General features: G+C 42.3%; 1 protein-coding gene across 5 annotated transcripts in view; it reads left to right on the top strand.

The window, feature by feature from the left end:
• Window positions 1-20,976, top strand: part of TIAM2 (TIAM Rac1 associated GEF 2) — a 143,907-nt gene that overhangs the window by 12,877 nt on the left and 110,054 nt on the right. For 3 of the 5 annotated variants that reach the window (XM_019644173.1, XM_019644171.1, XM_019644176.1), the window contains exons 2-3: window positions 13,689-13,799; window positions 14,932-16,095. In XM_019644173.1, the coding sequence (XP_019499718.1) occupies window positions 14,938-16,095 (1,158 nt within the window). In that variant the 5' untranslated portion in view covers window positions 13,689-13,799; window positions 14,932-14,937. Of the gene's footprint in view, window positions 1-6,162; window positions 6,315-13,307; window positions 13,604-13,688; window positions 13,800-14,931; window positions 16,096-20,976 lie in introns of those variants that run through there. The other 2 variants (XM_019644174.1, XM_019644172.1) reach the window with 2 other exon arrangements.

Genomic DNA, 20,976 nt, shown 5'->3' with positions numbered 1-20,976 from the left:
TTACACACCACCTTCATATGGATGGTCGCAAGTTTGTACCTCAGGCCCATCTCGCTCTTGAACTCTAGGCTCCTCTATCCAACGGTCTACTCAACATTTCATGTCCAACAGACATCTCAAACCTGACCCATGCAGAACCCAGCTCCTTGTCCCCCCAGCCTGCTCTGTGTTGCCTTCCCCATTCTTTCACTGGCTTAGCCTGAAAATTGTGGCCTCATCCCTGACCTGTCACCACGCACCCATCTACCTGGGAATCCTACAGCTGTATCCAGACTCAGACCATTCCCTACCACTCCCGCCTGACTCCGACCCACGTCACCGCTCACCTGAATTAGCATAACGGGCCCTCCAGTTCCACTTCGCTGCCAACAGCCCAGAGCCACAGGATGGCCACAGTGGGCCTTTTGAAATATGCCCCATGATGAGCCTTCTGTAGCCCCAGCCCTCTAATCATGACTTTCAATCTCAGTGTGAAAGCCAGAGTCCTTAAAATGTCCCTTTGGGCAACATTCTCTGCCTCCCTGTCCCCTCTCTGACCCTTGCTATTCTAGCCACGTTGGCCTCCTGCCCGTTCACCTCTCTGGGCATCGGTACTTTCTGTCTTCTGTTCCTATTGCCCCCTCCTCTGAATCCATGGTCTCCCCTCCTGTAGGTACTTGCTTAAATGCCACCCGTCAGTGAGGCGTCCCCCTACTCCCCTGTCTAAAAGGCACCCTCTCCTCACATTGCCTGTTCCCCTCCCCCCTTCTTTATTTATTGTTGCTAAAGTACTTATACCTTTCTAATATAGAATATACTCATTTCCCTTGTTTACTGTTCATCTCTCCCCACTCTAATATAAGCTCTATGAGATCAGGATTTTGAAAAATCTATTTATTGCTGTATCCCCAGAGCCTGGAACAGTGACTAGCACAAGGTAGTTAGTCAGTAAACATTCATTGCATTAGTCAGAGTGTATCCTATTAGGACACCTGATGATGTAGCCAAAGCAATCAAATGTAGATGCTAAATACCTTTGAACTCCTTTAATATATTTTCTTAAAAATGTAAATGATCTATTTTATGATATATATTTCCTTATTATGAAAGCAATTTTTAAACTAGTTAGCATTAGATGAAATTTAAGCTTCAGGAAGTGGTCTTGTGCGTCCCTCTCCACTTGGACTTGGTCACCATGTCCCAACCCCAGACCCTTGGGAGGCACTCTGTAAGTTATAATTGGTATTTAGGACAATGGCCATGAAGCTTAAATATCAAAGAAACAAAATTCCCATGAGTGCAATATTCTTTGTAAAGCAGTGGAATAGAAGAACAACATTTTAACCTTAAAGCTCCTTAGTTAACGTAAAATTTTATTTTTTCATTTCATACTCATCTTCCAATCCTCAGCTGTGGAAGCCTTTGCTGCTTGGAAAAAAGAGACCTCTTGAGAGAGGACTTTTATCAATGTTTTGTTTCTGAAAAGGGCATAGATCGCCACTGTTCTTCTAAAAAGTGTGAATATACATTCAAAAAATATATATGGAAAGTTATACATTCAAAAAAATATATATGGAATAGCTTCAGATTAAAATGTACAGGAAAATTTAAAATTATTTTGATGTAAGACTTAAAAAAATCCATGTTTGAGTCTTTATTTAGCCTTAGCGGTCTTGGCCAAATTATTTGATCTCTGGAGGTTCAAGTTCCCTTTCTTATAAAACAGGGATGATAATGGAAGCTCTTGGGTTTCTTGTGCCCCAACGAGCCCTGGCACATAGCAGCTCAGAATTTTTATTATTGTAAAACCCTACCCCCTCCCTTTGTGTGTCCATCTATACTAGGCATCAATCTTTTATTTTAATTCCTGTAAATTATGAAACTTAAACTATACCTTGTAATACTTTTCATTTTTTTCTTTTTCTGAAAGTTTCTGTAAAGTTGCTAGCTACAATCTGATGGGGTTTGTTGTGAATGATCCTATGATTTCCGGAAAAGTCCAGCGGCATTCGGCTTACTTTTAAATGCAGGCCCAAGAACAACGTATGTTGTAGCCTGAAGACATAGACGTATAGAAACGAGCTCTCAAACCGGGCTGCCAGCCGAGGTGAAGCAGAGAAGTCACACATTTATGAGGGTGAGGGAAGCACCTTTTTAAAACGAGGGAGGAAAAATGTGTGGTTTAAGCCTGTTCATTCTGTAACTTAAATGGAACAGTGTATAATGAAGAAATGTTTTGCCAAGAATAACTTGGTACAATTACCATGGTATATTTTGGTCACAGAGCCTGATTGAGATTTAGGAGTACAGTGCCTGCCTCTGACTTACTGAAGTACGTACCTTACATACAGGCCCCCTAGTCAACGAGAAGACATGGCTGCCGCCCGGGGTCCCGATGCATGGTCTTCTGTGTCAGTTTTGGTGTCCTGTCCGTATCTGACTTGCTTTTTGTGGAGTGGCTCATGTCCATCAACGTGACAAGAGAAGCCTATTTAAAAGTCATGGTAGCCATTTTGAATCTTGTGAGTCTAGCTCTGGCAGCCAACGCAGTTCAAGGACTGTGGAAACCAGGATGTTGGCTAGATGGTGTGTGAGACAGGAGGTAGAGTTGGGAGAAAAGGCGGAGTGGGCTAAACATTTGATATATTAAAAAAAAAATCCATCTAGAAAGAGTGTGGCCATGTGTGAAACGTACTTTGAAAATCCCTAAAAGAGAAATAAGAAAAAAAGTTTTATCTTACCAGGATTTTAAAATTCTAGACTGTATTAATTCTGTAATTTTGATTGAAAGGTGATTAAAAAACAATCCTGAGAGATTTGCAGTTTCTGTGACAGCTCAGATGTAGCTGGGCCTCTCAACTCACTCACTGACATTCCAGAAACATACCAGTAATACTTGTGGGATTGTTGGTCTCACCACATCACTCATAAACTCAGTCATAAACTCGCTTATTGATTCTACAAATGGTTTGTGTTGATAATCGGTCCCCCTTCCCTTTGGGGAAGGGACCAACTCATACATCATTTGTGTTTCCTTCATAGTGCCCGGCACACAGGTACATATATAGGAGGGTCTCCAAAAATTCATGTTGACTTGGTGAGTGGAACTCTTCACTTCAGTTCCCCAAGTCTCCGCCGACACTGAGAGTGTTTTCCTCCTTTTGACAATGCTGCCCCCACACTGCTCTCCGAGCTGTTGATTACTGGGCATTTCTTCCCAGGTGATACCCCCAAGTGTCTCTAGGAGACGGTTCACACTGTAGTGCTTTTGGGGACAGTGGAGTGGGGGAGGGTGTGAGGAGTTGTGGGCGAAGGACTGTCCAGGTTTCCCCAGCCTCCTCTCCCTCACTCTGTCTTCTCCTCTTACCTCCTCCTCTTCATCTCTCTAAACTCTGTCCCTGACACTTGGGCTCAGACCCCGCTGCCCTGATCACATTCGTGAACAGGTGTGGGGAGGGGTCTCTCCATTTAGTTCACTTGCTGATTCAGTCATTTATGGATTCAGCAAGCGGTCATGGGATGCCCGTGTCTTTGCTCATGCCGTTTTCTGTGCCTTGGAAGGTCCTTTCTTCATCTAGCACAGGGGTCGGCACATGGTGGCTCGCGAGCCACACGCGGCTCTTTGGGGACGTACATGGGGCTCTGAAGTCAAATTGAAAATGAAAATAAAACTATCATAGTCTCATTTATAAAATTTTTAAAGGACATTATTCACATAATGGTGATTTCATTTGTTTTATGGCTCTCAAATAATTTTTAAATTGTTGTGAGGGACAGGATTGGCTCTTCCGCCTCAAAAGTGTGCCGGCCCCTGATCGAGCAGAATCCCAGCATCCTTCATGACTCAGTTCTTCCGTTAACTTTTCTTTGGGGTCATTTTTAACTTTCATATGAACTGTATGACTGTCCAGTGAAAGTTTCTCTCAAGCAGTAGCGTGCGAACGGGTGAGGCCCATGAGCCTAACTTGTGGTGCCCAGAGCTGCACATTAGAGATGACAGTCCTTGCTGTTTGCCATTCCTCTTCTCTCTAGCTGAAGTATTTGCCTTGGGCAATGAGTTTTTCAAATATTTTGAGACTCTCTAGATTTTGGTTGTCCTTGGGTCTTATTAGAAGGGATGTGCCATTCTGACGAAACTGCCACTTGCAGTTGTATGTCACTTTTTTTTCAAACTCTGACCATTTACTTGAGAAGATGTAATTTTACTTCACAGGCAAATGAGCAAGAACAAAAAATAATTTAGTGTCATGAAATATTTTTTTACCCTTACTGGGATACACTTCTATTCTATTCTATTCTATTCTATTCTATTCTATTCTACTCTATTCTAACCTATTTTATTCATTTAAGAATATTGGTATAAAGTCATTAAGTGAATTTCATGACCCAACATTGGGCCATGACCCACAGTTTGACAAACACTTCTATAAGCAATGCTGCAGATGTTGGAATGTTTTATAAAATAAGTGTGAGTGCTGAGACCCAGCTTGTGATCAATTGGCTTACTAAGGTGGTGAACTGTGCAGAAAACTGGACTATTGTCTCTGTGGAATTGATTACGTTCCTCCTTTGAATACCAGCCATGCTTGTTGCCTGAGATCCTGTGCTGGGCATTCCTTGCTGCACATTGCTTTATCCATTCGTCCATTAACACGTGTGGAAGGAGCCCTGCTGGCCTGAAATAGAGCCAATGGCACTGCTCCACAGTGGCTGTGGGCTTCTCGGGCCCTGGCGGCAGCTCGCTTTCTGCCCACTTGGTAAGGATCACTCTTCCTAAGCACCATTCCTGTGGAGAACAGATGTTCCTTTCGCCTGCCTCTTCATACAAATCAGGTTGAAGTTTTCTTATGATTAGAAATGCGCTCGGGTGTTCAGTTCACGAACCCTGAGGGCAGTTCACTGATGCAAGAGGAGCAAAGCAGACTTGGGTAACATTTACAGAGTTTGTTAGTTAAGTTTGGATCCCTGACTTGAATGCTTGCTTTTGTTTTAGGTTTTTAGGCATATTTGTTCTGTATGTTAGCAATTTTTAGTGAGACAGGCAATAAAACTATAAAGTAGGGTTTCTCAGCCTTGAAACTATTGATATATGAGGTCAAATAATTATTTGTTGTGGGGGTTGTTTTGTGGATTATAGGATGTTTAACAGCATCCCCGATTCTACCCACTAGATGCCAGTAGTATGACCCCAGTTGTGACAACCAGAAATGGTTACAAATAATGCCAAATGTCCCCTGGGGACCCAGATTTCCATGGTTGAGAACAAGTGTGTTAAGGGAATGCCAGTTGTTTAATGCGCATTTAGGTTATTTTCTTATGTTTTCTAACATGAATAATGATACAAGTACATGGCTCTGTTGTTGTTTTCGTTAGCATTTGACAGATAGCTGACAGGTAGTTTTATATGCTGTAATAATTTGGGGAATTGAACAAAATCTGACAGGTACTAACAGTAGAACTTGGAGAATTCCAAATTTATATATTACAAAATTTATATATTATAATAGCAGACTATTATAAGCTCTGATATAGTACATAAAATCAAATTTATAAATAAAAATTAATAATACTGTAAATTTGTTTTGCATTTCATCGTTTTTAGGTGGTTTTACATGTATTTTCTCATTTAATTCTTAATCTATATATATGATAGGTAGGCCAGGTATTTTTATCCCGAAGTTGCAAATGGAGAAAATGAGATTTAGAAGGTATAAGTAATTTGCCCAAAGACTCACATGATATTTAAGACACAGAAGCAGTTCTTAAACCCAAATTCTCTGACACAAACCAGATGAGGATTCTGAGGTTTGTCTCCTTAATGACTGAAGCTCCCCCAAATCTCCCAGCCCCAAATAAAGGGAACCTAGTAGATAATATTGTTACGGTTAATGATGGTTCGTCCTAGTCTTATCTTTTTCTTCACTTTTATCACTGTCTGAAATGTTCGCCTCGGACAATGATGAGGCTCCCATTTCAGTATAAAACTCTGGGATTATGTTAGAGGCCTTGGTGGTATCTCGTGGTGGTAGGACCTGAGCCTCCCTGAACTGCCTTTCCTGGCCATAAATCTGCTTTTGTGCAGTGTCCCCATGCCTGTGTTCTGCTCTGCTGTCACCAGTCAGCCCCCAGCCCTCAGCTCAACACCATCTGGCCCACCAGGGGTTGCCTCTTGTTCCCCTGTAGTTGGTCCATCTGGGCAGCTGGCTGAAGGCCGGAGACAAAGCAGTGCTGGAGGATTTTAGTTCCCTTTGCTGTAAACTCTACACTCCCTGGAAGAGGAGACTTTGGGAGCCTGACACGTCCACTCAAGGCAAGCTGAAGGCAAATGAAGAAAGGTAAATCTTGAATTTCCTCCTGAAAGATGTTTTGCTCTGGGATTTGGTAGGTCACCGTGGCAGCTGGGATGGTGGTGACGTATTTGAAAAATTCCTCCACATTGCTGAGCGTTTCTGGGATGGTTCATTGATCACAATAAAAACAAACAAACAAACAAACAAAAAAACCCTTCCATTCTTATTTATGATTTTAGCTGGGAGAGCTACAGAGCACATTCATATGAATGGGGTTTGGAAGGGAATTAAGAAAATGAAAGACAAAAATTTCTTTTTTTTTTAAGTTCATGAGGTTGTGGTCAATTTTTAAATCTTCTAATATTTTACAATTATTCAATAATTATAAAAAGTGTATACACAGCATACAGTATACTAAGTATACTTAGCTTTTACTAAGTATACACAGTCTTGGTACTGTACAATTTATCCCAGAGTGACTTCACTTAAATTATCCCTCCGTCAGCTGTGGGCCTCACTGCCCGCTACTATACCTGATGTGTATTATTATTGCAGGTTGGTATACCTACTGTATATTAATTTTTCTACTTAAAGACACTGAGGACTTTTAACTATTTCTTAAAAAAAAAAAGCTCACAGAAAATCTGTTATTTCGATGTTTTCAGCACCCTATCAACAAAAAAAATGTTTTAACTCGAATACCATCAAATTCCCTTAGTAAAGGAGTCAGAGTCAGGGGTGCAGAAAATTTGACCTATTCATTCTCTTGCTTCCAGACAAAAATCACAGCCGAAGCATGACAGATAAATATCTGTTCAATTTGCCAAATTCCCCGGAACAGCAATCCCACAGATTCCCTTGGAGACGGCCCTTCCTGTCAATACATTCCTCGTAAATATTGGGTACATTCTTCTTGCTGCAGTGTAAGGCTGTTTTCCTTCTGCGGGATTGACTAGCGATGTGGACCAGCTGGTCAGCATCCCCCGTGTGTAACAGTGCCCATTGGTATCCCCTGTTTTTCCCTAGGCAGCACTGTTAATTATCCAGACGTTTCCCTCTGGGTTTATGCGTTGATCTTGCAGGCAGACCCAGTTGGGAGTGATTCCTGCTTAGTCTGTGCTCAAATCAGCCTCCTAACACGAGAAATTGCTTCCATTCAGGTCAACAGGTGCTTATTAAATGCTTATGTGAACCCCAAAGATGTGGGCTTGAGTGGGCAGCGCCTCGCAAAGGACAGGCCCCAGGACTATGGTTTTTGAAATAGGGCGTGAAGTAAAAAGATTAAGCTGTTTAATTTTGAAAGTAGTAAAATGAGTCTAGGTTATAATCTGCCGCTGGAGCGTAAGCTTCCAACCGGGAGCCATCCTGTGGCTTTGAATCCGGCCTTTGTGTGTCCTGGAGGGGCTGACCCCGTGGGCCTCTCAATAGCAGCTTTGTGCCGCTGGTGGAGGAGAGCTTGACACCGGCGCACGGGCACGTGACCCTCAGGTTAGAAGGGCCTGATGGAGGCGGGCGGCTGCTGAGGGAGCTGCCCACAGCCCTTCACCTTCAGCACCGTCGCTGGACCTCGGTCTTGAGGAAAGTTAGTGACACAAAATCTTCTTCTGATCAATTCATTGTGACGGGTCTCAGTGGCAGGGGCCAGGAGCTACTGTCCACTTTTAGTTCCCTAAGTTTAAAATGTGTAGCTGAGAAAAGACAGACAATTCAGATTTTGAACTTCTAAAAGTTGGGGTTCTGTGTTCCATCTCTGCTGTCAGAGATGTCATGGGGGCCACTTTTTAGTGGCAACTCAGCCAGTGACTATTCTGTCTTTTAGAGGTTTGTGAGAGCTGCCCACTGAAATCTAAGTAGCCGGCACCGGTTCAGGCCTCGTTGGTTTGTTGCCGGCCTCAGTCTTAGCAGACTCAAATGAGCTATTAGATTTCCTGCTGATTCCTAAGTGGAAAGCTGACAGTTTTTTGTTATTGGTTTTTTTTTAATTTTTATTTAAAATGTGTGTGTGTATGTGGATCATCTCAGGCAGACTTGTGTCTTTGGCCTTTTTGGGGGAACTTAGGTCCTGTGCCAAGTGCTTCATTCACTTTAAAAGTCACTGTTAAACCCCCAAAGCAGCTACACAAAAGGCTAGTAGGCCATGAAAAGATGTTCAATATCACTAATCATTAGGGAAATGCAAATCAAAACCACAGTAAGATATCATCTCATACCTGTAGAAAATAACAAGTTTTTGTGAGGAAGTAGAGGAATTGGAACTGTTTGTGGGAATGTGAAATGGTGCAGCTGCTATGGGAAACAGTATGGTGGGTCCTCAAAAAATTAAAAATAGGGCCGGCCGAGTGGCCCAGTTGGTTAAGAGTACAAGCTCTGAGCAACACGGTCACCGGTTTGATTCCTGCATGGGCCAGTGAGCTGCGCCAGAGCTGAGCTGCCGCTGAGCCACCAACAGGCAGCCGGATGGCTCAGCTGGTGAGAACATGTGCTCCTAACAACAAGGTTTCCAGTTCAACTCCCGCATGGGAGGGTGGGCTACCTCCACCTGCAACTAAGATTGAACACGGCACCTTGAACTGAGCGGCCATGAGCTGTCGACGGGCAGCCAGATGGCGACTGGACTTGGAGCTGAGCTAGCTGCACCCTCCACAACTAAGATTGAAGGACAACAACTTGGTTGTTCCCCTTCCCCAATTCCCCAATAAAATCTTTTTAAAAAAATTATAAATAGCATTACCATATGATCCAGCAATCTTCCTTCTGGGTCTAAACCCCAAAGAATTGAAAACAGGGTCTCCAAGAAATATTTGTACACCCGTGTTCATAGCAGCATTTTTCACAGTAACCAAAAGGTGGATAGCAATCTAAGTGTCCCTGGACAGATAAACAGATAAACAAAATGTGGTGTATACATACAATGGCATATGATTCAGCCTTGAAAAGGAAGAAAATTTTGACACATGCTACAATGTGGATGAACCGTGAAGACATGATGCTGAGTGAAATAAGTCAGTCACAAAAAAACAAATGCTGGATGATTCTACCTACATGAGGTACCTAGAGTAGTCAGATTCAGGGAGACAGCAAGTATAATAGAATTATGATTACCAGGGGCTGGGGAGAAAGGGGTGGGGAGTTTTCGTTTAATGGGTAGAGAGCTTTAGTCCTGCAAGATGAAAAGAGTTCTGGAGGTTGATTGTCTTACAGTGCGAATGTACTTAACTAACTGTACACTTTATTTTTTTTTATTGTGAAATAAGCATTTTTTTAAAATTAGTTTCAGCTGCACAACAGGGCAATAGTTATACCTTTTACCCCTCCAAGTGACAACCCCCCTCCCCCAATCCGCCGTCCCACTCCCCCCCCAATATCATACATATCTATTACAATTTCCTTGACTCCACTCCCACACTGTACTCCACATCCCGTGACTATAATACATATTCAATTATAGTTGACATACAATATTATACAACATCAGCTTCAGATGTACAGTGCAGTGATCAAGCCTCTATCCTGTCCATGAAGTGGTCTCCCTAGAAAGACATGTGACCATCTGACACCCTACAAAATTTTTACAACATTATTAATTATATTCCTCGAACTGTCTTTCATGTCCCTGTGGCAATATTGTAGTTACCTATTTATGCTGTCTAACCCCTTCCCCTTCTCCCTCATCCCCACCCTACTTCCCAACTAGCAACCATCTAACTGTACACTTTAAAATGGTCATGATGGTAAAGTTTATGTGCGTTTTACCACAATTACAAATAAATTGCCTTCCAGTTTTATTGACATACATCATTGTATAAATTTAAAGCATACAGCATGATGGTTTGATGTACATGCATTGTGAAATAGTTACCATAATAGGTTCAGCTAACATCCAACTTCTCATATAGATGCAATAAAAACAAAAGGAAGAAAAAGAAAAAGAGGAAAAATTTTCTCCTTGTGATGAGAACTCTTAGAATTTTCCTCTCTCAACTTTCCTGCATATCATACAACAATATTAGCTGTAGTTATCACATTGTACATTACATCCTAGTACTTACTCATAACTGGAAGTTGGTACCTTTTGACCACCTGAGTTCAATATCCCCTCCCTCACCCTCCATGCTTGGTAACACATCTGCTCTCTTTTTCTGTGAGTTTGGTTTTTCTTTTAAGATTCTACGTGTAAGTGAGTTCATAAATATTTGTCTCTCTCTGACTTACTTCACTTAGCATAATGCCTTCGAGGTCCATCCATGTTGTTACAAATGGTAGGATTTCCTTGTATTTTTATTGGTGAATAACATTCCATTGTGTGTTGAACACACACACACACACACACACACACACAAACACAAACACAACTTCTTTATCCATTCACCCATCAATGGACACTTAGGTTGTTTCCTCATCTTGGCTGTTGATAATAATGTTGCTGTGAGTAGGGCCGTGCAGGTTAGTGTTTTCATTTTGTTTGGATATATTCCCAGAAGTGGAATTGCTGGATCATATGGTGGTTCTACTGTTAATTTTTTTGAGGGACCTTCATACTATTTTCCATAGTGGCTGTACCAATTTGCAATTCTACCAACAGGGCATGAGGGTTCCCTTTTCTCCACATCCATGCCAGTATAGGTGTGAGGTGATGTCTCATTGTGATTTTAATTTGCATTTCCCTAATGATGAGTGATGTTGAACATCTTTTCATGTACATGTTGGCCTTTTGTATGTCTCCTTTGGAGAGATGTCTGTTCATGCCCTTTGCTCATTTTAAATTGGGTTATTTGTTTTTTTGCTATACAACTCAGCATGAGTTCTTCATATATTTTGGATATTAACCCCTTATCTGATATATGGTTTGCAAATATTTTTTACTATTTCTGTAGGTTGTTTTTTTACTTTGTTGGTGGTTTCTTTTGCTGTCCAGAAGTTTTTTAGTTTGATATAGTCCCACTTGTGTTTTATTTTGTTGTTTGTGCTTTACGTGTCATCTCTAAAAAATCAATACCAAGACCCATGTTAAGCAGTTTTATTCCTATGTTTTCTCCTAGGAATTTGATGATTTTAGGTCTTATATTTGTCTTTAATCCATTTTGAGTTAATTTTTATGAGTGGTGTAAGATATGGGTCCAGTTTTATTGTTTCACATGTGAATATCCTACTATCCCAGCACCCTTTATTGAAAAGAGCATGTTTTAGCCATCGAGTAGTCTTGGCTCCCTTGTCAAATGTTAGTTGACTTTATATGCTTAGGTTCATTTTCAGGCTCTCAATTCTGTTCCATTGGTCAATTTGTCTGCTTTTATGCCAGTGCCATGCTGTTTTGATGACTATAGCTTTATACTATAGTTTGAAACCAGTAAGTATGGCACTTCCCTTTTTGTTCTTTTTCCTCAGTATTTCTTTGGCTATTCAGGGTCTTTTGTGGTTCTGTATAAGTTATAGGAATATTTTTCTACTTCTTTAAAAAAATGCCATTGGAATCTTGATAGGGATTGCATTGAATCTACAGATAGCTTTTGGTAGTATTGATATTTTAACAATATTAAGTCTTCCAATCTATAAACATAGGATATCTTTCCATTTATTTGAGTCTTCATCAGTATCCTTCATCAGTGTCTTGTAGTTTTCAGAGTAGAGCTCTTTGATTTCCTTAGTTAACTTATTTCTGTTTATTTTATTGTTTTCGATGCTATTGTGAATAAAATGTATTTGTTTCTTTTTCAGGAAATTTGTTGTTAGTGTATTCAAATGCTACTGATTTTTGCTTGTTAATTTTGTATCCTGCAACTTTACTGAATTTGTTGATTAAATCTGATAGTTTTTTGGTTGAGTCTTTAGGATTTTCTATATATGAAATCATGTCATCTGTGAATAGAGACAGTTTTACTTCTTCCTTTCCAATTCTGATACATTTAATTCCTTTTTCTTGCCTGATTGCTCTAGCTAGGACTTCCACTACATGTTGAGTAGGAGGGGTGCATGCAGCACCCTTTTTTGTTTCTGATCTTAGAGGACAAGCTTTCAATCTTTCACCATTGAGCATGGTGTTAGCTGTGGCCTTGTCATATATGACCTTTATTATGTTGAGATATGTTCCTTCTATGTCTAATTTGTTGAGTTTTTATCATGAATGGATGTTGAATTTTGTCAAATGCTTTTTCTGTGTCTATTGAGATGATCATATGATTTTTTTTCTTTCATTCTATTAACATGATGTATCACATTGATTGATTTGTGTATGTTGAAACATACCTACATCCCAGGGACAAATTCTGCTTGGTCAGGGTGTATGGTCCTTTAATGTGCTGATGAATTTAATTTGCTAGTATTTCATTGAGAATTTTTACATCTATAGTCACTAGGGATATTGGCTGTAGTTTTCTTTATAGTTAGTAGTGCCTTTTTCTGGTTTTGGTATCAGGATAATACTGTAAAATGAGTTTGGGAGTGTTCCCTTGTCTTCAATTTTTTGGGAAGCGTTTGAGAAGAATTGGTGTTCACCTGTCTTTAAATGTTTGGTAAAATTCACTAGTGAAGCTATCTGATCCCAAGCTTTCCTTTGGTGGAAGATTTTTGAATTACTGGTTCAATCTCCTTACTAGTAATTCATCTATTTAGATTTTCAGTTTCTGATTCAATCTTAGTAAGTTGTATGTTTCTAAGAATTTTTCCATTTCTCCTTGTTTATCCAGTTGGCATATAGTTGTTCATAATTTTTTTTTTTTTAGGAGGAAAAAAAGTCTCTTTTGAGCCCTCACTGCTCTGCTCTGCTCTCTATGGGCCTGTGGAGAATGAAGTCTTTGTGTCCCGGCAGAGAGCACTGCCAGATGGCAGCACCCCCAGCCTGTCCTCTTCCCCTCAGAGGCGGGCCTCCTGCCCCTACTCTTTGTGTAGTGAGGCTCAAACATGTGCTTGAAGAAAACCTTTCATCTCCTTTATGGGGTTAACTTCTGTAACATAAGTTATTTTAGCCAAGGACTACCTCACTGTGTTTCAGCATTCGGGGTTTTGTGTTTATTGCTTAGTCAAGTGGAGAACAATGAACTGCTCTTGCCGTCTTGGGATGATGCTCTGGCAATGTCAGTGTGGTGAGTCTGAGAGCTGTTTTCCCAGGAGTGGTGACAGATGAGCCCTGACTCATTCCAGCGCTTTCACCTGCTCGCCCCTGAAACAAAGGCAAGCCTTTGACTACAGACCGTGTGTTGAGTTAATGGCCTTTACAAGATTGAATGGGCAGTTCTGGCTTCCTTGACATCTTCCAAACAACCCCGATGAGTCAGGCAGTTCACAGACATGTTACTTATTATTTTGACAGTGATTCTGGACACCAGTCGTTTCTTCAGGTAATTTGCATAAACCTTTGCTTCTACTCTTGTGGGAACTTAATGTAAAGTGCTTGACAGAGTTTCTCATATTTCTGTTTTCCAGGGTCACTTCATGGACTCACTTCCCACCCTTGTTAACCATGCTGCCTTACTCCCAGGGCCACGTAAAGCCGACTGACTTTTAATCTCCCTCAGAGCACAAACTCGACTGCAGGTAAATCCAGCCCCGTGAGTTGTGGTTCACTGTCAGGTTGCAGGACTGCGATTAAGGTAATAAGTAAAGGGTGTCATTTTGGGTCCAGTTATTTTTGTTTTAAAATGTGTTTGATAACTACCACCAAAGAAAAGTCAATCCATTTGACTTCTAGAGTCTTGTGGCTGTCCATTCTTAGGTATGACAGAATGAAAATTAAAATCCTACTGAATGTATTTGGAAACATAACAGCAAGCATCACCTCCAACTTGGCTAAACCTGATAGGGGGAGGGTTTGGATCAAATCTCACTTTGAGTTTGGCTTAACTAATAGGCTCATTGTGCAAATTGGGGTTTTAAAGGGAATTAAAAGATTCTCACTTTTTTTTTTGATACCCACACGTCAGCTTCAAACTTTTTTCTCTCATCATATTCTAAAGTGAGGACTTTTAAAGCTCTAGAGATTAGTTTTATTAAAATGTTTTTCTGCCCCAAATGAGAACTTCCCCTCCTACCCCCACTCTTTTCAATTTCCATCTAGTTTTTGAGTACTTCTAGTCCTTCTGTGATATTTCCACTCTGTGTGGCATATGAAAGCTCCAACAGAATGTGGTACTTAGAGTCAGGTTACTATAAATGTGGTCATTTTTTGAGCAATAATCTCTTATATTGGTGTGCAGTGTTAGTTAGCTCTTCCAGTAGTGTATGTATAATGAAAATATATCTCTCTGGTCATTGAAAAATCAATGTATTTGAACTGAGAGAATAAAGATACTTTCCCCTCTTTTTGTTTTTAATTCAAGAATTAATGATTTGAAACCTCCCAACACCACAAGCCAAAAAGAGTTCTGTGCCTTAGACTGATTTTCATGCCAGTTTAATTTCTGAATTAAGTTCATACAACAAATTGGGTTTAAAGTAACGAGCACGTGAGTGAGCAATGTATTCCACCTGGCTAGTGACTTGCTTACACAAGGAGGAGAAGCAATTCAGTCACACTTGTTCCTACTTCTCTGAGTTATGTCAGGCACAGAAAGAAGTTGCTCAGTTCCTTTGAAATGGAAGATTTTTTTTTTTTTTAAAGAAAGTTCTGTTATAATGGAATGTAATTTAGGTCATGGCTCTTCCTGATGCTACTGTTCTTTAAATTTAGGGTAAAATGGGGAACTCCGAGAGTCAGTACACCTTTCAAGGATCTAAAAATCATAGCAATACTATTCTCGGTGCGAAGCAAAAGCCTTGCTCCCTGAAAATACGGAGCATTCATGCAAAAGATGACAAGTCGTTGCACGGATGGGGCCACGGAAGCAGCGGAGCGGGTTACAAGTCCAGGTCGCTGGCCCGGAGCTGCCTTTCTCACTTTAAGAGCAACCAGCCTTACGCCTCGAGACTGGGAGGACCCACCTGCAAGGTGTCCAAAGGCCATGCCTACTCCAAGCACAGGACCAGTGGCTCAGGGAGTGATAGCCAGGGAAGCCACGCTGCCTTCTCGCCCGAGAACGGATTCCACTGTGTTGCCCACGAGCGGGCAGAAAACCACCCGGCCTCCAAGGACTGCAATGGACACCTTCTCAACTGCTATGGGAGAAGCGAGAGCCTGGCCTCCACCCCGCCGGGCGAGGACCGGAAGAGCCCCAGGGTGCTCATCAAGACGCTGGGGAAGCTGGACGGGCGCCTCCGGGTGGAGTTCCACAGCGGCGGCGGCCCCAGCACGGTGCCCCCGGAGGCCGCGGGCGGGCCGGTGCGGCTGCTGCGGTACTCGCCCGCCCTGGGCCCGGGGGCCCACTCGCCGCCCAGCCCGCGCCTGTCCCCGCCCGGCTCGCGCCCGCGCTCCAGCAAGGGCAGCTCTCTGAGCTCCGAGTCGTCCTGGTACGACTCGCCCTGGGGCCACGCGGGCGAGGGCAGCGAGGCCGAGGGCCCCTTCCCCGCCCCCAGCTCGCCCGACCCCAGCCTCCACGCCGGCTTCCCTCCCACGCCCGCCCCGAAGCCCTTCAACCAAAGCTCGTCCCTGTCCTCGCTCCGGGAACTCGACCCAGATGCCCCCCTGGGGAGTCTGCCCCCCTCCGGGATCCGACTGTCCGATGAGTACATTGGCACCTCTGCCAACCTCAGCCATCGCGTCTCCTTCGCCTCCGATATCGATGTGCCATCCAGAGTGGGGCACAGGGACCCCGGCCAGTACGCATCCTTCACACTCCCCTGCAGAAAGTCCAAAGCCTTGACAGAGGACACTTCGAAGAAGGACACCCTGAAAGCCAGAATGCGTCGCATCAGTGACTGGACGGGAAGCCTCTCCCGAAAGAAAAGGAAGCTGCAGGTGAGTCAGCCTGCGAGCGTCAGGAAAGGTGCCTTCCGTTTTCCAGTCTGTGGAATGGGAGTGTTAGCAGGCGCTGCCCTAGAACGTGGCCCTGAGGTTTCATTGAGCCTAAGACCTGGCACAATCCTGGCTGAGGTGTGGGGTTTTTTGGTTTTTTTGTTTTTTTTTTTTCCTTTTGCTTCAGCTGCGCATTTGCACGCTTCACCCACAACTTGTCTCTCTGAGTCTGTGAAGTCGTGCTTCTTGTATTCTTGAACTCCACAGGCCTCACCCAAGAGGCCTCACCGCACTGTTCTTAGAAAGGACTGCTTGGGAGGGCAGTCCCCTGTGAATTGCTTATCTGAGAAGTTTGCCAGAGCTCATTCTTAAAGGCTGCACAAAAAGGATGGGAGAGAGATTGTTATTATTTTGGGAGGTGTAGCCTTACCGAACTCCATAGATATTACTTCAGGAAAATTAAAATTTTTACTTAAGTTGGTACATAAAAAAAAAAAAAGTTGATCTATCTATGTGTATAATCTCACCAACTCCTCATTGGGATAACCAACTTTTGAAAACATCTGGTATCTAAGAACATGCAATAGTGAAAATATGCTAATGCTGATAAAATAAGAATCATGATGATAAGAATAATACTTTTAATGGTGTATAATGTCTGAGTTGGGGAAACAATGTGGTTTTACTACGGAGAAAGAAAGTAACAATTTGCCTTTTTAGGTAACTAGTAGCAATTGCTAGGTTTTCAGTTGGTTGTTGTTATTTTTTGTTTTGGTTTTACTTTTAATTATTTATAGGAGAATGTGTTTCTTTCTTGCTTGCTTGCTTTTTTTATTAGGGAACAGTGTGTTTTTCCAGGACCCATCAGCTCCAAGTCAAGTAGTTGTTTCAATCTAGCTGTGGAGGGCGCGTCTCAGTGGTCCATGTGGGGATCGAACTGGCAACCTTGGTGTTATGAGCACTGTGCTTTAACCAACTGAGCTAACTGGTTGCCCCCCCCCTTTTTTTTACTCAAAATAAGACATATTGTTGAAGGGAATTTGGTAGGAAATTAGTCTGTAGTAGAATTACATTTTAACCTTCCTACACAGATATTTAATTATAAAATTTCATAGAGGTTTTGGGGTAGAAAATAATATCACCTCCCTGAATAGATTGTTTCAGATCTATAACATTTGCTGTCACTTCCTTCTTATGTTAGGTATATGACTCCCCCCCTCCCCCCACCGGCCAATATTGTACTTGGTTGCCCTTTTTCCTTCTTTATTCGGAGATAAAGAACAGATGATCACCATCTTGTTAGGGAACTCTTCCTATCTCTGAATACAGTAATTTGCTTACTCCTTCATCATCACTTCTTCAGCCTGAGCCACTAAACAGTAGAGATCTCTTTGACCTTTTTCTCTCCACTTCCATTTCCCAAACAACCAACAGAGGTTGAGAGTAATCGGAGAAATCGCCCCTACTTTCTCTGGGGCTGCAATTCCACACAGACAACTTTCATGTCTTTGAGTCCAGTGTTATATGGCTGACTTAACTTCAGCTGTCATCTGTTGAGACCGCTAATGGATACTGGCATTGAGCCAGTTTTATCCCATGTCTCTTATTTGCATAGAGTGTTTCTGTCATCTACATTTGTGGCCTGGCTCACACCCAGCTCTACTGAGTCTCGTTTAGTGTCAGTTCAGTTCAAAAGCACACCAGTTGCCACCGTGTTATTGACCCCGCTCTGTCCTGTAAAGTCCTCACTGCCCAGCCCACGCATGAGAAGTGAGCCTCCTTCCATTCTATGTCATCCAAAGACTTAATTCTGAAGGCTTCGTCAGCCTGTGGGGTTAAGGACAGACTGGTTAGAAGCAAAGAATCTGAATATAAAAGCTAGAAAGGACTCCCCGTCATTTAAAATGAAGACACTGGTTAGCTCAGTTGGTTAGAGAGCGGTGCTGATAACACCAAGGTTGCCGGTTCGATCCCTGCATGGGCCACTGTGAGCTGCGCCTTCTCTAAAAGAGTCAACTATGCCATTGTAGCATGAAAGCAATGTGTAACCAATGACCATGTCTCCAATAAAAAAAAAAAAAAGGAGACATAAGGTGCAAGGAGTTAGAGGGTCCTCCCTGAAGATACATGGCTAGTTTGTGGAGAAACCCTGGCCAAAACCACTTCTGCTAAATCTCAAACGTGTGCTTTTTCCACTTAGCCACATGACCAAGGTATTATTGATAGCCACTAGTAATTACCTTGGTGTCATTGAATATTAAGATGATAAACTATTTTCGATTTTTAAAAAGTGGCTTATGAAGGCAGTTTTTCAGTTTTGCTTGTGTTCCTATAACTGATCCTCTACAAAAGCAAACTGATCCTCTACAAAAAAAAAAAAAAAGATGAGATTTCTGGGCAGTGCCACTTCTGTTGGCCATGCCTTTGTTTTTCTTGCACAATTTAATGTAAGGACCAGGTTTAGATCCTTAAAAATGTAGTCAGCACTTGGGAGCAAAGTTTGTGACAATATACAGTACTATAAAAAGGCACTGAACAAATGTGCATTCGCGTACACAGAAACTCTCCTGTAGGCCACAGAGGCTAAGGTTCAGAAAGTCTTACCATGATGGATAGACATACTTGTTTTGACTTTTAAAAAAAGTGATGGGAAAAGAGCCACCCTTTCTTTACAGGGCTTTCTACCACCCTGGTGAGTAGGAGCCTGAAAGCAGATGAGTCAGTGAAAAAATGTACACAACTGAAAAAGAAAATCATGCTAACGAGAGAGAGAGGGCTGTGGGGGTGGGCACACGAGCATGTGCTGGGGAGGAGAATGTGTGTGAGGCTGATAGGCCCTTTGTATTGGCGTAGCTGCCCGAGACTGATGAGCCCTTTGCTCCCATCCTGGGTAAACTTCCAGGCCCGTCAGTCAGGGCAGGCTGGTTATGCCTAGGGAACAGGAGCCCTCAAACCTCTGAGGTTTATTGAGCACAAGCCAAGCTGATGTCTCACTCATTCTGCGACTCTGGTCTACATTGTCTCTCTCTCTAGGACCCCCAGTTCACAGAGCAGTTACCATCTGGAACACTGCCAGCCGCTGTGGCCGAGGCAGAAAGAAAACCATGTGTTGGCTCTTACAGCTTCCACTCAGAAGTGATAGTTCACTTCTGTTCACATGTATTGGCCAAAGCGCTAAAACAAGTCACATGGCCATGAGTAACTTCCGGGGGAGGGGGACGGGGAGTAGGGGTGGTGGAGGGTAGGAAATGACCCTGCCACGTGCCGTAGGGGAGGAGCCTTAGGGGGGCAGCACTGACAACTACTGCAGGGTTTACTGCACGGGAGATTTAGGACAGAAACCCCGACTTTCTGGCCCTCATAATTGTATACTTTCACTGCCCTTTGAGGGCTGCATGGTCACAGGTAATTTCTGCAGAGGACCAGTGGTCCTTACTCTGTTGTGAAGGAGAACAGCATGTGAAGAACGGCAAGGTGTGAAATTGGTACTGTTTCCTGCAAAGTGAGAAATTCCTTTAGCTCCTGAGTAGCTGAGAGACATCTCTTGAGCCCCTCCCTACTCTTTGCTACAAGTTACATTATCTATCATTTATGATGACCTGATTGGGGGGGAGATGGAAATCAGCCTGTGTAGTTCACGTGTGTAACATGGAGGCTTAGTTTCATGCCCATAACACAGTGATTAGGAAAGCCAGTTGAGAGCCTGTTTATGGACATTCATTCACTCATTCATTTGTTCATTCATTCATTCCTATTAGCCTGAAAATTAGTCACTGGCTATTAGGAGTATAGATAGAAAGCTTTAGAAATTTATTAGGGACTGGGAAAGTTACCATGTCGATGTATAAGAATCCGTTATAAATGCTAAAATGTAATGTTTTCCCATTTCTCAAGGAGGAAATTTCATCTTACATTGCTACAGTTGAACGTTTAAAAGTTAGCACTACAACTTGAAGTCTCTCTCTTCTGAGAAACAGTGTCAGAAGTGTTTACAGGTCATGTTTAAGTGTGGCATTTGAGTGCCTTTCTCTGGCAGGGTTTTGCTTGTTTTGAAGCACCCCATGTTAGCTTCTGCTGAGTATCACAGGCAGTTTGGGAGCTCTGAGTCAGAGAGTCATATTCATAGCTACAATCGAGTTAATACTTGCTAAATTAAAAGTATTGCTTCACCTCCTAAGAGTTTTTAAAGAATAACAAAGTGACAATTAAAAAAAAAAGTCTTAAGCTATTTTGAAAGCTTCCTGGCTAAGTGACTCACCACAGCTGGCTTCTTTGCTCTGTTCTTGCATAAGCATCAGTGTATAAATAAATATGACTATGGGACACCATGTAAGCATGGGCAGAAAATAATATTTTCATTAGTAATAGCTGTGTTTGGGGCTCAGTTTTTATCACCCCTGGGTATTTGGAAACACTCTTCAGTGGATGATTTTCCTCCAAAAGATAACAAGTCATTGCTACTTTGCTCCTTGCTTTCTGGGTGGAGTTTTGGAAAATAAAATGCCTCCACATATTGGAATATGCAAAATAAGGCCATTGGTCAGTGGTTCTTGACTCAGTTTCGCCTCATTTTTATTTTAACAGATAAGGAAATATAATTGAAAGCCCAATAGCAGCTGAGTAGATGTGTGCTTAGCATCTCTCTGCAGAATTACTTTAGTCTAAGCTCTAAATTTGGAATGTCAGTATCTTTTGAGTCAGAGGTTAAGCTCACTGACTACTGAAAAATGTAGTTACTGCTACTTACCAATAAATGGCCTGTATGGAAGTTATTTTTCTTGAATGACTAGACTTCTAATCTAGGCATAAGAAACCTTCATGTTTTCAACTCTGTTTATGCCCAGCTCACTACTCAGGGCATGTAGTCCTAATAACTAGGGGTAG

This window comes from Hipposideros armiger, unplaced genomic scaffold, assembly GCF_001890085.2.
Source record: "Hipposideros armiger isolate ML-2016 unplaced genomic scaffold, ASM189008v1 scaffold_86, whole genome shotgun sequence".
Taxonomy (NCBI): domain Eukaryota; kingdom Metazoa; phylum Chordata; class Mammalia; order Chiroptera; family Hipposideridae; genus Hipposideros; species Hipposideros armiger.
The sequence above is the reverse complement of the archived record's forward strand: the minus strand, read 5'-3'. Positions and strand labels throughout refer to the sequence as shown.